The 15,844-nt window shown below is 44.1% G+C and overlaps 1 protein-coding gene across 1 annotated transcript in view; it reads left to right on the plus strand.

Moving 5' to 3' along the window:
• Positions 1 to 15,844, plus strand: part of MAD1L1 (mitotic arrest deficient 1 like 1) — a 175,928-nt gene that overhangs the window by 21,404 nt on the left and 138,680 nt on the right. Inside the window, exon 10 of the mRNA XM_029284786.1 lies at positions 8,111 to 8,197. Within this exon, the coding sequence (XP_029140619.1) occupies positions 8,111 to 8,197 (87 nt within the window). The remainder of the gene's footprint in view (positions 1 to 8,110; positions 8,198 to 15,844) is intronic.

A 15,844-nucleotide genomic window follows, 5' to 3' on the forward strand; every position in this document is an offset into this window, starting at 1 on the left:
CAAGATGGATGGACTCAGGGGTGATGGGAGTACCTGGTTAGGGACAGACTAGGTTAGGGACAGATCTTCATGGAGAAACTCTATGGTTTGTTAAGCATCAACATTAAGTCGATAGCACACAATCAGTCAATCAATCAACTAACCAACCAACCACGTTAACATTCTGTGACTTCTTGTGGAAATTTCTACTTAACTGCTAAAGATGCTTATGTTAACTAACTGGGCTAGACAAACTTGTGCTTAGATTTTGTGCAAGACAACTTTCAGTTATGCTGATTTTGGGAGGAACGACCGCCATGTTGTTTGTTGCCTAGGTAACTAAAATAAAGATGTCCCAAGGCTTTCAAAGACTGAATAAAAAGCTAGGCAAAGAATCCTGGCTAATAACACTCCAAATTGTTCCATTTTGAAGTGCTTCAAAGAACTTTTCAGCAAAGTGATTTTATTAAGAGTCACTACGAGGGTAGGTTTTGATTCCCCTCCCCACTTCGGTTTTTCTGGATTCTGATCTAGAAAAGAATCCATCTTGGAATATTTTTGGAATATTTTAACGTCTCTAATCCAAAGCTGGCAACTTTTGGTCTTCTCTCGTGAAGCTCCACCAGACCCTGACCAGATTCTGCCATCACAATCTGTCAGTAAACAATGAAAATCAAGTTTGCAGTTTTCTATATTATACATTTTGTTGAACTAGCTATAACTGGTGTAACAAACAAACATCAGGGCCAGCCTTGTTAAAGATATCGAGATGTCATCGCCAGGCCCCTGTAGCTAAAACAAATAAGAGGGAGTTTAAAATGTTATCTAATTAATACAAGCTTAGAGGTTTCCCATTTAAGACAGCTCTAGTCTAATTGCTGCTGAGAGACACAGGGGATTTAACTGTTTCAAATAGTCAGGAAAAGAATGCTTAAGGGTTTGCAGGGATGTCATATTTAGATTTTTTTTAAAAAAATTCTACTAGATACATGATTTATATTTGAGATCATGCTGAACAATAATGTAATATTCACTCCTGTAGCCTGCTATCATCCAAAATTTGTCATTTTGATCTCTCTCTCTCTCCTCTCTCTCTTACATACACACATGAATCTTATCAATTTGCTGTCTATCTGTCTATCTATCTATTTCTGCTGTCTGTCTCTGCTATCAAACATCTATCATCTATCTATGTCTGTCTGTTTATCTGTCTGTCTGTTGTCTATCTATCTCTGCTCTCTCTGCTATCTGTCATCTGTCTATCTCTGCTCCCTGTCTGTGCTATCTATCTATCTATCTATCTATCTATCTATCTATCTATCTATCTATCTATCTATCTATCTATCTATCTATCTATCTATCTATCTATCTATCATCTATCTATCTATCTATCATCTATCATCTATCTATCATCTATCTATCTATCATCTATCTATCATCTATCTATCATCTATCTATCTATGTCTCTATCTGTATCTATCTATCTGTCTCTGTCTGTTTGTCTGTCTGTCTGTCTGTCTGTCTGTCTCTCTCTCTATATATATCTATGTCTCTATCTGTCTGTCTGTCTGTCTGTCTCTGTCTATCTCTATCTATCTATCTATCTATCTATCTATCTATCTATCTATCTATCTATCTATCATCTATCTTTCTCCTGGATTTTATAAACATCTTCAAGCTTACCTAGGTTACTATTTTTTTAAAAATCATTCCTTCTCTGTGTCCAATCTTCTTTTACAGCTTCGATGTCTCTTTCCTACTTGCATTTGAAATTAAAATGCCGTTGTTATCCCCCAAATAATTTATAGGTCCCAGTGAAAATAAAAGTTCAGCCTTTTGCATAATTGCATTCCAGCCATTGATTTATAACGGTTCGGAGATTCTAGATTCAGATTTATGGTATCGTGACTGTGATTTTTATTTTATTTTTTTGCTGTTAAGACACTGACATCGGGTGTGTTTTCCTGGGTCTCTAAATCACTAGTTGCTATGCTGGTGCGCGTGCGCACCCCGTCCATGGCTGTTGATGGCATGGCTGAACAATCCAGAAGTCGTTTTTTGGAGTGTACTACCCAGAGCCAAGGTCACGGCTTCCTAGGCCAAGAATAGCCCCTTAATTATGACTTTGATAGGTACAGTTATAACGGAGGAAAACAGGGGTCTCTTAGGGAGAACTTCATATTTTAACAAGCAGAGATGTTTTGATAGACCCAGCGGGTTGCCTGCCTGGCTGCCAAAGGCAGGTTATAAAAAAAACGCCTAAGTGGAGAAAAGAGGCGCCAAGAACGGATTTACTAACTTAAGGCCACTGTCTGGAACCAGAATTTCCGTTGCTAAACAAGACAGTTGCGAAGTTTACAACCCTATTTGCCACTATCTTTAAACGAATCACTGCAGCCGTTAAGCAAATTCAACTTCATCCGTTGACTCTGCCTGTCGGAAGCCGGCTGTGAAGGTCGCCAGTGCTGATCATGGGACTCCCAAGATTTATTTTATTTTATTTTATTTATAAAATGTATTTGCCGCCCGTCTCGTATCCAACGACTCTGGGATCCTGCAACCGTTGTAAATACAGGCCGGCTGTAAAACGCCCCAATTTTGATCGCAGGATGGTGGGGATGCTGTGATGGTTGTAAGTACGAGGACCAGTTTTAAGTCACTTTTTTTCTGTGCCGTTGTGGACTTCAACTCCCAGAATTCCATGCTGGCTGGGGGAATTCTGGGAGTTGAAGTCCACGGGTCTTAAAAGTTGCCCCGGTTCAGAAATCCTATTCCACGGGAAGGCAAGTGGATACAAATGACCTCCATTTGTGGTTTATCCCCGATAATCCCCCTTTACGTTCCCTGAAAATGCAGAGGCTCCAATTTAAGGCGCTCGTATTGTCTGAGAGGGTTGATTTTTCTTAATTGCGCGATCAACCGTCCGCGAAGCTTCCTCAAACCAATAGACAAACACAACCAGTGGATTTGGGTGGGCCTGTTTTGGGCGCCCAGGATGTCTAGAGCAGTGGTTCTCAACCTGTGGGTCGGGACCCCATTTGGGGTTGATCGACCATTTCACGGGGGTCGCCAAGCAACCCTGTCCGCCATTTTTTTGTCCGCCATTTTTTTTGTCCGCCATTTTTTCCCCTTTTCCGGCGGATGCCTTACCTCCCTTGGGCTGGGCCAGCGGGTGGTCGGCCTGCTCCGTCTCTGCCGCTTGCCAGCTACTCCTCGGCCGGCGCAGGGGGCAGAACCACGCATATGCGGCGCTCCCGGGCAGGGATAGTCCTCGACTTACGACCGGTTTAGTCCTCGACTTACGACCGGTTTAGTCCTCGACTTACGACCGGTTTAGTCCTCGACTTACGACCGGTTGGGGTCGTGGCATTAAAAAGGTTGAGAACCACTGGTCTAGAGTGTTCTCTCGCAGAGAAGAGATATAAATTCATCTCATCCTTTTTCCTAAGCATCTAACATGTGGCTGGGCTTTGCCCGCTCCCATTCGTTATTTATGAATGAATCATTATTTTCTGTAGCGGAGCCCAGAAATGTGTCTAACAGGACTTGTAAAAAAAATGAAGAACGGGGGGGGAAAAAAAGCAGGATAAAATTGCCCTAGGTCAGCGTCTCTACTGCTCACCCCTTGGTTCTGGAGCGGCCGCACAACGGCCGAGCAGTCGTGATGCATCCCTCTGGCTAAGATACAGACAAATTGAGCTTGTATATAGATATAATTGCCACTGTTAAAGAGTAGAAACTCTTTTATTTCTTCACCTCTTGCAATTTGTCTTTGTTCGGGATTAATTGGAATAAATCTTGTCTCTCAAATCACAGCTTCTTTCCTCCTATCTCCCTCACCGTCATACTCCATCACGCGACTGACTGAATTTGGGGGCCGTCTCTTAATCGGTTGTAACATCTCTTCCAGCTTCTAATGAGGATCGTTTCTGAAACAAAATCAGGAGTACGTAGCTGCCGAGTGGAATCTCGCACGGGGTGTGAAGCTGGGGGAGGTCTCTACTTCCATGTTAGCTCATTGGCGCTCTCTGAGCTTGGTTGTTTTCTTTCAGACATTTCATGACCCAGCTAGGTAACGCCATCAGTCCTGGAAGGCAGTGGGGTCTGCAGAGAAGATGAGGAGGGGGAGGAGAAGGGCGGCTATAGGGTCTTTGGTGCTCTCTGAACATGATTGCTTTCTTGCAGACATTTCATGACCCAAACTAGGTAACATCATCAGTGCTAGTGAGGAGTGAGATTTGTTTGAGAGGAGGAGGAGGGTGGCGGCTGTGGGGTCTCTGAGCATGACTGTTTTCTTGCAGACGTTTCATGACCTTCATCCATGTTAGAAGGGGGTGGGCTTTGGTCTCTATTTATATACCATTGACTTCCCCTGTCAGGGTCGGTGGGGATGTTCTTGGTGATCCTTGATTAGGCTGTGACTTAGTGAGTTGTTAATTCTTTGATAGTTTACTGCTTGGTGTTAACCCTCCTCCCAACCACTGCTTTAGTTTGAAATGTGGGGAGCTGCCCAGAAGAGACTATTTTAGACTCTTATTACTATGTACACAGTATTTTAGGTCAACTCCAATGATTTCCGTAAACCTACAACAAGCTATTTATTCTCTACTGGGTTTATTTTTTTTTATAAACGTCATTTCTTTATTGCTACATGACGTTATCTACATATAACACAACAGTCCCATTCGTTTTCATGGATGCTCCATGCGAGGGACCCTGGTTTTGAACACACGACCAGTTGGGTGCATTTGCACCTTATTTTGAAACAAAGCACGGCTGAACGTTTTGTGTGAATTGGGACTCCTGAGTAAATCTTACAATAGGCTTGCAAATAACGCTTAATAGTAAGTGAAGAGTAAATCTTACAATAGGCTTGCAAATAGGCTTAATAGTAGCAGTCTCGCCTAGGAGGTAGAGATTGAACCTTGGGGTGGTTCCAAAGTGAAATCTGAGCCACGTTTTACAGCTTTCGCTTTGTATACCAATTTTGGAAGATGTATTCCAGACCAAAAGCGAAATGGTAGTTAAGGGCTGCTTGTGAACATGTCACTTAGAGTGTTTTTAAAAAATTTCAGAATCATTTTTAAATTACACCACTTGAAATTCTCCATACTCCAAAGGCGTGTTGAGAGCTATGCTTAGGAATGATTTATGTATTTTCCTGCCTTAAACTAATGACGGGCTAATGTGAACATACAGATCTAATCTTTTCCCTCTGTAATCTAAATGTTGGTTGTCCCCATAATGAGGAGGAAGAAGCTTTGTCAGGAGCATTATTATGGATGTAGAAAAATGCTTTCTGTGCCTGTGATTCATTGGCTCAGTCGAAACAGGGAAACAGCAGAATTTACTGACCCTCGTATTTATACATGAATCATTTTTGATCTTGCATTTTGCATTTTGCATTTATGGCATATTAAACGCCACCACGTTCCTTGATTTTTAATCTAAAGCCCAAGAAGCAAAATCTCTTTAGAAGGTCCACTTTGGAATAACCTTAAAAGGTTGACCTTCAGAAATTTCAGCCCTAATGTAGAAGCTCAAAGGGTGTAAATAAAACCAAATTTGTCTTCTCCTGTGATCTCTGTCCCTTTTCGTATTTATAGTCTCAGTTGCATATCCTGCCAAACCATGCTTGTTTAACGTGATTTATGCAGCAAACCAAACTCGGCTGTGTTTTCCGTACACTGTACACGGAGCCAAAATCAGACAAACTATATGATATTTACAATGCTGGGTACAAATTTTCATGTTTTCATTTTGGTGGCCTGTCCTTTCAAAACCTCTGCACGCCTGTCTGTCTGTTTTACTGAACAAGCCATCTTAAATGTCTTTTTTCCTTCTGTAGGAAATATGCTATATTAGCTCGTCCTTCTGTTCCCGGTGAGCCTTTGGCTAATTTTAATTAGATGGGCTTGAATTCGACTACAGCTGACCCTTGAATTGAAGGAAGAGAATTAGATGCAGGCAATTAAATCTCTCTAACCTTCTTTTTTTATAATCCTCTCTAAAATTAAGCGATTTCTATTAGGTTCCGTCTGTTAGTCATACACGTTTCCATTTTATGTTTCTAATGTCTAGGTCCATAACCATGGTCAAAAATTGATTACCCTGATTCATCTTGTAAAAGAAAGGCCCGCGGGTAAAATGGCTAAAGGTTCGGCGCATCCACATCCAATGTTAATTGGCTCCTATCAGCTCAGGAGAGAAAGAAATAGCGATAGCACTGAGACTTATAAACCGCTTCATAGTGATTTACAGTGGTTTACAGAGTCAGCTTGTGCAAAAGAGCTTCTCTCTAGTGCCATGAAACTTTTTTTAATATGGTTTCCTCCTGCTGGAATGGGGCAACTCACCACAACCAATTCTTCATGGCCAACTCTCCATGGCCAATTTGCCACGGCCAACTCTCAGTGGCCCACTCTCCATGGCCAAGTCACCGTGGCCAACTCTCCAAGGCCAATTCTCTGTGGCCAACTCTTCATGGCCAACTCTTCATGGCCAATTCTCCATGGCCAACTCTTCATGACCAATTCTCCAAGGCCAATTCTCCATGGCCAACTCTTCATGGCCAACTCTTCATGGCCAATTCTCCATGGCCAACTCTCCAAGGCCAATTCCCCATGGCCAACTCTTCGTGGCCAATTCTCCATGGCCAATTCTTCATGGCCATGGGACAACTTGCTGCGGGACAATTCAAGTTAATTATTTAAAATTATTTTAATTTTTGTCATTCCTGTTTCATTTTGTCTCTCCTTTGGCGTCCTTCCCCGAATGATTCTAATCCACTGTTTCCTCAATACGAGTGTAACTTTTGTCCCACGGCGAGTCGTCTGGCGTTGAGTTGGTGGCAAGTTGTCTGTGGGGGGAGTTAGCCGGGGGGAGCTGGCTGTGGCGGGTTGACTGTGGTGAGTTGCTGTAGACCCCCCCTCTCCTGCTGCGCCTCCAGCCACCGTCAGTGCACTCTCCCCTTCCCCACAGAATATCCGTCAATGACACAGAATCCTTTGCAGCCTTCAGTTCAACAGAGGGCGGTGCTGCACAGGGTATAAAAATACGCTCCGGGGCTCCGAGTGTGAGTCACCCCGTTTGCAGTGGTGAAAGGCGAGGATAATTTGGGCCTGACTGAGTTTCAGAAGCCTACGGGAACCGCTGCGGTCTTTTGCTCCCCGGCTCAAATCTTTAGCCGGGTTAATGTTCATTTACCTTTCCAGCGATGCTATAGGTTCCTGATGTGCGGGGGGGGAAAAAAAATCTATTACCTTTTAATTCTCTATCTGGTTCTTTGCCTGCAGGGGATTCTCACAAGTGGTTGTTTACAACCTGCATATTTCAAATCTAATATCAAATCATCAGCTGAGGCTGACATCTCTCGACTGGTTTCTCCGTGGGAACATCAGATATCAATAGCTGACATGACTGATATTAAGTGGGAGGCTTTGTCTAGCCCACCGAGGGAAGATTGTGCCTCCCGTTAACAAAAGGGGCATCCTCGAAGCATGTTTATAGCAGCTATGGCTGGCATTTGATAAGGCCCTTCCTCTCTTCCTATCTGATGGGAGGCAATTAGTTTTAAAACAATTAGAATTTCTCCCCCCTCCCCAGAGTTCTCAAGCAGAGTGAGCGGTGCTCCTTAATGAGCAGTGAATTTGCCATGGTTCGGCTTCCGTTCTGGCTTTTTCTTTGGAAAAAAGAAAAATAAGCCGAGATTTGAAGCTGTGTGCCTCTCTGTTTAGGAAACCCCTCTCTTCCCTCCCTGCTTCCTTTCCTCCCTCCCTNCCCTCCTTCCCTTATCATCCTTCCTTCCCTCTCTCCCTCCTTTATCTTCCTTCCTTCCTTCCTTCCTTCCTCCCCCTCCCTCCCCCTTTACCTCCCTCCCTCCCTCCTTTACCTATCTCCCTCCCTTCCCTCCTTCCCTCTCTCCGTTATCTCCCTTCTTTCCTTCCCTCACTCCTTTACCTATCTCCCTCCCTCCCTCCTTTTCCATCCATCCATCCATCCATCCATCCTCAACCCAAGTTATTTAAGTATTCTATAACTGTCCCCTCCTAACCCTCTCACGGCCATCTGGGTCTTTCTGATAGAAGACAGAGGTGCTGTTTCTAACCCTTTACCTCTCCCAATTATTTAGGAGTCCCAACGATCTCTCCAGGCACATCATCGGCCTGCAGCAACGGGAGCTGATCCTGAAAGAACAGAACTCTGCCATCTCCAGCAGGTAAAGGACTTTGTATTACTAACTGGGTTAATTGCGCTTCCAATGTTTTCAGAATAAGCCACGCTCTCCTTTCATCCAAGCTGCGGCTGCTGCCGATCAGCTTCCCTGTGTAGGTGCGATGGAAAGATAATATTCTGGATAGCAGATCCTCACTGAGCTCTAGAAGTGCGGCCAGAAGGCCCAACAATAGCCCACCTCTGCTTTTTTTACTTGGAAAAAGGTGGTTGGACCCCATCAGTGGTGGGATTCAAACAGGTGAGCAACCGGTTCTCTGTGTGGATGCCGCTTCCGGACGTCCGTTCTGGGCCTGGGCAACCATAAAATTAGCTACCGGTTCTGCCGAAGTGGTGCAAACCGGCTGAATCCCACCACTGGACCCCATCAGTCTTGCCTGGGCTTCAAACATGAGGTGGAGCTGAACATGATTCGTGCTTCAACGGGAAGGTAACCATCCCACCCATCCACGCAAGCATTTAACTCCTGGTCTATCATACAAAATTCTCTTCTTTTGCGCATTAATTGGCAGGAATAATGTTATGGTTTTTTTAAAAAACTGCTTTTTTTTCAGTTGCCCCATTCATCCTGGACATAGTGAGTTTAAATGTATGGAAAGGGGAAAGGAAGAACGATTAAGCGAAAGTTTTGATTTGGAAGGACCAATAAATGTAATGGATTAAACAGAGATAGAGAGAGAGAGAGAGGGAGGGAGGGAGAGGGAGAGAAAGAGAGAGAGAGAGAGAGAGAGAGAGAGAGAGAGAGAGAGAGAGAGAGAGAGAGAGAGAGAGAACAATTGGAAATTATAACTTTCAAGTCTTCCCAGACACTGTCCAATCCTGCTTCTAAATATCAAGATCTCAGTTCTGTAATGTTTTATTCCCTTTTAAGTGGCAACTGAATGCCTATATTTGAACGGTGGCTTTATTTCAAAATTCTCAGAACAGCATCTGGAACATCTTAAAAGGAAATTTTATTATGTGATACATCAAAGATCTGATGGACATTTTTTTCAAAAAAAAAAAAAAATCATAAGAGGTTTACTGCCTTTAATGTTGAAACAACTTGGAAATGACGAGACCTATTTCAGCCGTGGTGGCCCAGTGGTTAGAAGGCAGCATTGCAGGCTGATTCTGCCCACCGCCAGCAGTTCGATCCCGACCGGCTCAAGGTGGACTCAGCCTTCCATCCTTCCCAGGTCGGCACAATGAGGACCCAGATTGTTGGAGGCGAGAGGCTGAATCTGTAAACCGCTCAGTAAAAGCACTATGAAGCAGTATATAAGTCTTAAGTGCCATTGCTATTGCTATTTAGTGCCCAATATGTTGTGCTCATTTTACCAAACGCGATCAGTCAATCGTCATTTTCATTAAGTTTCAGCAGTGGAAGAATTCGTTTTATTTAATTTTTGTAAGGTGTGCTTCTAAAATACAATTTTTAACATCTTCACCTTCATGCACATTTTCCCCTTGATGGCCGTACTGTTGTTGTTTTTTCCCGCCCCCCCCCCCGTCTATGTTTTGTGTTTCATCCGTTCTTTAGACACATCTTGAGAACATAATGTCCTAAAAGTACATTATATCTCAGAGAAAGAAACAGTAGAGTTGTTGACCATGATATTCTGTAGATTTAGTGATATTCCACTGCTTATGACTCCGGGAGGGAAGATGTAGTTTAGCACCCCCCACTACTGAAGCGCCATCGGGACGGCAACCAGGCCCGCTTACACCAGCAAGGAAACAGCATCGTCTTAATTAATTCTTGGTTATTGCTGCTATCCCATTCGGCTCTCCGGGTGAGAAGCGCGTACATTTCTTTTATTATATGGTGTCCACTGTGTGCAATCATAAATGGATATAGCTAGATGAACTTGCGAGGATCTGTTCTACTTCTTCCGAAGACGTGTTAGCAGCTTCATATCATGTTCTCTGCTGTGTTTTTGGGAGGTGTCCTTCAGGAGAACTTCACCTGGTGGGCCTTTTCACGTAGGCTTCAGGATGCCACAAAAAAAAACAAACACGGTTTGGGCTGTCAGTGGCCAGACTACATGGTCATCCCACAGGCGTGGCCTGATTTTTATGAAGTCCAAGATGGCCTCTGTTTTGGCTTTGCCTTCGGAAGATGGATGGATGTCAGTCATCCAAAGTCCTTGTTGTCCCAGAGGTCATTTTCCAAAAGGCAACTGGATTTTCTTGGGGTTTTTTTCCCCCCTTGAAAAAGTTTCACTTCTCATCCAAGAAGCTTCCTCAGGAATGAGAAACGAAAGTCACAGGGTTTCCTGCCTGAGCAGGGGGTTGGACTAGATGACCTCCAAGGTCCCTTCCAACTCTATTATTATTATTACTATTACTATTACTATTATTATTATTATTATTATCATCATCATCATCATCATCATCATCATCATCATCATCATCTGGCAGCCCCTTCACCTGGTCTCCCTCTCTCATCTCTCTTAGTCCTTCCTTCCTTCCTTCCTTCCTTCCTTCCTTCCTTCCTTCCTTCCTTCCTTCCTTCCTTCCTTCCTCGCCCCCCTCCCTCCCCGACAACATGAGCAGCAGAGTGGCCTTCCTGCTTTTGTTTGAGTTTGTGTTACACACAGAGCAAGATCGGCAGCAAAATCTGTTGGGGACAGCTGGGTGTTGCTAATCCATCTGATGCTGGGACTTGGAGCAATTACAGGAGAAAAGGTTTAATTAACCATATTCATTTCTTTCCTGGAACAGTTTCCCTTTCGGAATTTGGTATCTCCTTATCGTCGTTTATCTAAGGGTTGTGTTAATATAACAGTGTTTAACCACCACCCTGTCTGGCATAGGACACGTCTAATGGGCTTGTTGTGCTGCCTCGTTGTGAGCTGCTTGTTTTCCAAAAGAACCAATTAATCTTTGCTCTGCAGGGCTCCGATAGGAAACATCCAAGGTTTTTACATCTCGCTCCAAGTCGGATTGGTATGAATTCAGACACAGTTTAGAATCCTGGTTTGTGTTGTAGTATAGAGGGCGAACCTGGCCAGTGCTGAGTTTTGGAACATCATGGCTTCCTGGATCAAAGGACTGATGGGAATTGTACATTCAGATGTACAAAATGCTGTGATCGTAGCTTTACCAATAAAGTAGAATTAGCTCGTCTGGTGGATCTTGTCTGATCTACCTGGTAAGGCTGACAGGTGCCCATTTCACAACAGGTAGTGGAAGAGTCAGTGTCACTTCGGCTGTCATCATTAAAAAAAAAGATACTTATTTGGCATCTTCTTTCCCCCGTCTTTGGAATATCACCGTAGCCCCAAATAAAGATTGATGATAGATGTCCCATCCCTGGTTTGTTCCAGTGTATCTATCTTTTGCTCTGAGAAAGTGGGTGAATACTTTTCTTCCTTCCTTCCTTCCTTCCTTCCTTCCTTCCTTCCTTCCTTCCTTCCTTCCTTCCTTCTTCCCTCCCTCTCTCCCTCCCTCCCTCTTTCATGCTTTCCTTCCTTCATCTCTTCCTTTCTCCCTCCCTCCCTCCTTCCCTCTTTCATGCTTTCCTTCCTTCATCTCTTCCTTCCTCCCTCCTTCCCTCTTTCATGCTTTCCTTCCTTCTCCCTCCCTCCCTCCCTCCCCTCTCTCCCTCTTTCTTTCTTTCTTTCTTTCTTTCTTTCTTTCTTTCTTTCTTTCTTTCTTTCTTTCTTTCTTTCTGTCAGATGCTATCCTCTTGTTCTTTATTTGGCTCTGTTTAGACACGAGCATCTGAGTTCGCCTGTCTGGCTGGCGTTGCGTGGAAAGCCAGCCAGCAGCGTAATGATGGGGCTCTGAGCTATTTTGGCACAGCTGGACGGCAGAGCTTTTTGCTTCCCCGTCTGCCCCGAGTCCCTTCCGATTCCAGGCCGAGGATCCACCGGCTTGACTCTCAAGGAGCAGAGATCACAATTCTCTCCCTGCTTTCTTTACATTTTATTTCTTACCCTCTTCCGTTGCCTAGCTTGCCACAGCTAATAGCCCCTTATTACAATTAGATTAATGACTATTAACTCTCAGGTGGTGATATAAACATTAGCCTAAATGTAAACGGTCTGTGCTGGGCACAGCAAAGGACGCCTTTTAGAGATAGTCCTCACTTAGTGACTATAATTGGGATGGCGATTCCGTTGCCAAAGCCAGGGGTCACTTAATGGAAGGGTTAACCCCGAAGAAGCTTCCCATCTATTTAAAGAGCCGGTTATAAAATGTATGATGAATTGTCTGAAAAGCCATCCGGGGTGGCTTTTCCCCGCTACTCAGCCGTTAGGTCTTTCCTCTCCAGAGGACCTATTGAAGACCTTCCTGCCTGGTAGTTACCTGGTGATGGGAACCGTCCTCTGGACAGGTGTGCTCGGAGGCAGTGGAGATGAAGGCCCTTCGCAGCCAGCCTGTCCCCTGGAGAACCAGCCACAGCGGTGGCCCCCCAGGCTCAGGAGTGTCCCTTGTGTTATGGCCACTTGGGACATGTTTTGCCTAATGAGCGTTCAGGATTATTGTGCGATAAGGATTCTTTCTGTCTCTGCTAGATCCCAATATATTAAGTCTGAATGTGGACTTCCTGACTCAAGCAAGGATAGAACTTTTCCCTCCCTCCCTCCATCATCCCTCCCTCCATCTCCATCTCCATCCCTTCATCCTGCCATCTCTATCCATTTGCCTATCCCTCCCTCCCTTCCTCTATCTCTCCATCATACATCCATCAATCCATCCTATCTCTCCATCCTATCGTATCCATCCATCCATCCATCCATCCATCCATCATGATCCATCACCCCATCTCTTCTTCCATTATCCATCCATCCATCATGCTCCATTCTCCCACCATCTCTCCTTCCATTATCCATCCATCCATCCATCCATCCATCCATCCATCCATCCATCCTCCCACCATCTCTCCCTCCATCTTCCATCCGTCCATCCTCCACCCTTCCATCCCAAACTCACCCTTTACTTCTCGTAAAGGAGGAGTGATCTCATGCAGCTTCCTTAGCAAGAAATTTTGTTTAGCTGCGCCTAGCAAAATACTCAAAATTGTTGTTTAAGTGGCAAAACTCAAAAAAAAACTTTTTTGTTTTTCGAAAAAAACGGCGAGGTTTTGCATTTGCTGCTTACACGTATTAAGTAAAGTCGTAGACCCGGACTTTTCAAACGTAAGGTTTAAAGCAAACCAAACTAGTTGTTACCGACTTTTAACCCTGAATAGTACATTTACGACTGTCTATACTTGTACACAGTTTCGCTTCACCGACGGACTGTTTTGAAGGCATTGTGGGGAAATGTTAATTTTTTGCTGCCTTAACTGCGTCCTCCCCCCTTTCCTCCCCCCACACTCACTTTTTTTTCTCCTTTTTTTTTGCTTAATCTAGCCTTTTCAAAGTGGAGCTGGGTCTGTTGCACTTCAGTTTTAGATTAATTCTTCCTTGCGTATGCAGAAAACCTGTCAGGTGGCAGAGCTATTCTCTGAGCAAAAAAAACCATTTCTTTACAGGAGTGGATTTCCTGCCTTTGGAATAAATGCAAGGGAAACAGAAAAAGCAGCAGGTGCACTGGGGAATATATTTATATATATATATATTCGGCTTGCAGGATTGTCTCCCGGACAGAAGATGGAGCTTGTAGCCTTGCCTCTGTTCTCCCTTCTTTCTTCAACCCATCCTGATGAAAATAACAACATCATTTTGAGCATCGCGGCTGCCAGAGACGCCCAGCGCTGAGATTATAAATCCTGGAGCCAATTAGATTAAAAAAAAACTTACGTATGAAAGACAGGAAAGTTAAAAAGCTGGAGAAGAACTTTGCGGCAGTACAGCAGTCTTGGGGAAGGGAGGGGGGGGAAATGGACGGGGGGGGGAGAAACAAAACAGAACACCACTTCCTGGGGAGCCCTCCAAGCAAATTTTCTGCCCAGCTTTTCAAACTTCCCCCCGGCTTGATGCCAAGCAGATCGGAAGCATCTGCTGAGCTCTCTCTCTCTGGTTAGCTGTGGGCATCTGGCACTCAATAAGGAGATTTAGGAGTTTCATTAGATGCCACGGAGTAAATAGCTTGCACTCGGTGGTGGCCCCAGTGGTTTATTTTGGGCGGAGCGCGAAGGTTGCACTTGCTATTTTGATGCCCGGGGAATGTCCTGGGAGCGCATTGTTCTCCATTCCTGATTCCATGCTGGGAAAGCGCCTCTCTCGGCCCTGGAGATGGGCCCCTGGTTCCTTTTCCTCGCCCAGGCTACGTCTGCGGTGTTTTATGGCTGTTCCTCCTGACAGATCCTACTTGGGATTGGCCTATCCATGCCTTTTTTTTTTTTAGCATAACCTGAATAGGAACACAGATGATGATGATGATGATGATGATGATGATGATGATGATAATAATAATAATAATAATAATAATAATATTAATATTAATATTAATAATAATGGTAGTAGTAATAATAGTAGTAGTAGTAGTAGTAATAATAATAATAATAATAATAATAATAATAATAATAATAATAATAATAATAATAATGACTAGAAAGAACTGGAGAAGATAACAAAATACAAAGACCTACAAATAGAAATAGAAAGACTGTGGCAAAAGCAAGCAAGGGTAATACCAATAGTAATAGGTGCCTTGGGTGCAATCCCAAAACAACTTGAGCACCACTTGAACACCATTGGCATTGACAAATTCGCTATTAGTCAATTGCAAAAGGCGGCCTTACTAGGAACCGCTTCCATCCTGCGACGATATCTGTAATACCATCAAACCTCCACATCTGCCTATCCCAAGTCCTTGGGAAGGACTCGATAGGTAGACAAAAATGCCAAATCCAGTCTGAACATCTGGCTGACTGTGCGATGATCCATAATAATAAAGTTGGAAGGTACCTTGGAGATCATCTAGTCCAACCCCCTGCTCAGGCAGGAAACCCTATACCATTTCAGACAAATGGCTGTCCAGTCTCTTCTTAAAAACTTCCAGTGTTGGAGCATTCACCGCTTCTGGAGGCAGGTTGTTCCACTGGTTAATTGTTCTAAGAGGAAGTTTCTCCTTAGTTCTAGGTTGCTTCTCTCTTTGGTTAGTTTCCATCCGTTGCTTCTTGTCCTGCCTTCATATACCCATGCAAGCATTAGGGCAGTGACCTCTGGGCACACGTACAAGTTGGAGTGGCAATTTGGAATGAGAATTCTGGTTAAAATGACAAAAGGCGGGGGGCGCATTGAGGTTCGGACATAGAATTAAGAAACACATTGGATGGATCTGACATCCTTCTCTGGGACAGCTCTGTGTTTCTTGGTCAGGATTTTTTGATGCTCGGGGATCGGCTGAAAATGTTAGCTCTGCGGTGTCACTGCAAGGTAACACATATGCGACTGTCATCTTCTTCGTCCAGCACATTCAAGGGTAAACAGGCTTGGAGCGGAGATGCCATGTCATTCTTCTGACACCTGTGAAAATTGTACGTTGCGGTTGCACACGGTGCATAATGGGAAAAGGTGTGATTTTTGCAGTCGTCCTCCTGAGCTGGACCCGTCGTTAGATTATTTTGTGTGTGTGTGTGGTTGTTTTGAGCAAGCACTGATTTGTTTTCTTTGAAAGGTTTTGGGCTGTTTGGTCTGCTGCTTTCACAACCTTGCAGGGAGAAAGAATGAAATGCTTCTAATAGTTTTTCAAC

This window comes from Protobothrops mucrosquamatus, unplaced genomic scaffold (assembly GCF_001527695.2).
Source record: "Protobothrops mucrosquamatus isolate PMUCROS unplaced genomic scaffold, P.Mucros_1.0 scaffold942, whole genome shotgun sequence".
In the NCBI taxonomy this organism is placed as follows: Eukaryota; Metazoa; Chordata; class Lepidosauria; order Squamata; family Viperidae; genus Protobothrops; species Protobothrops mucrosquamatus.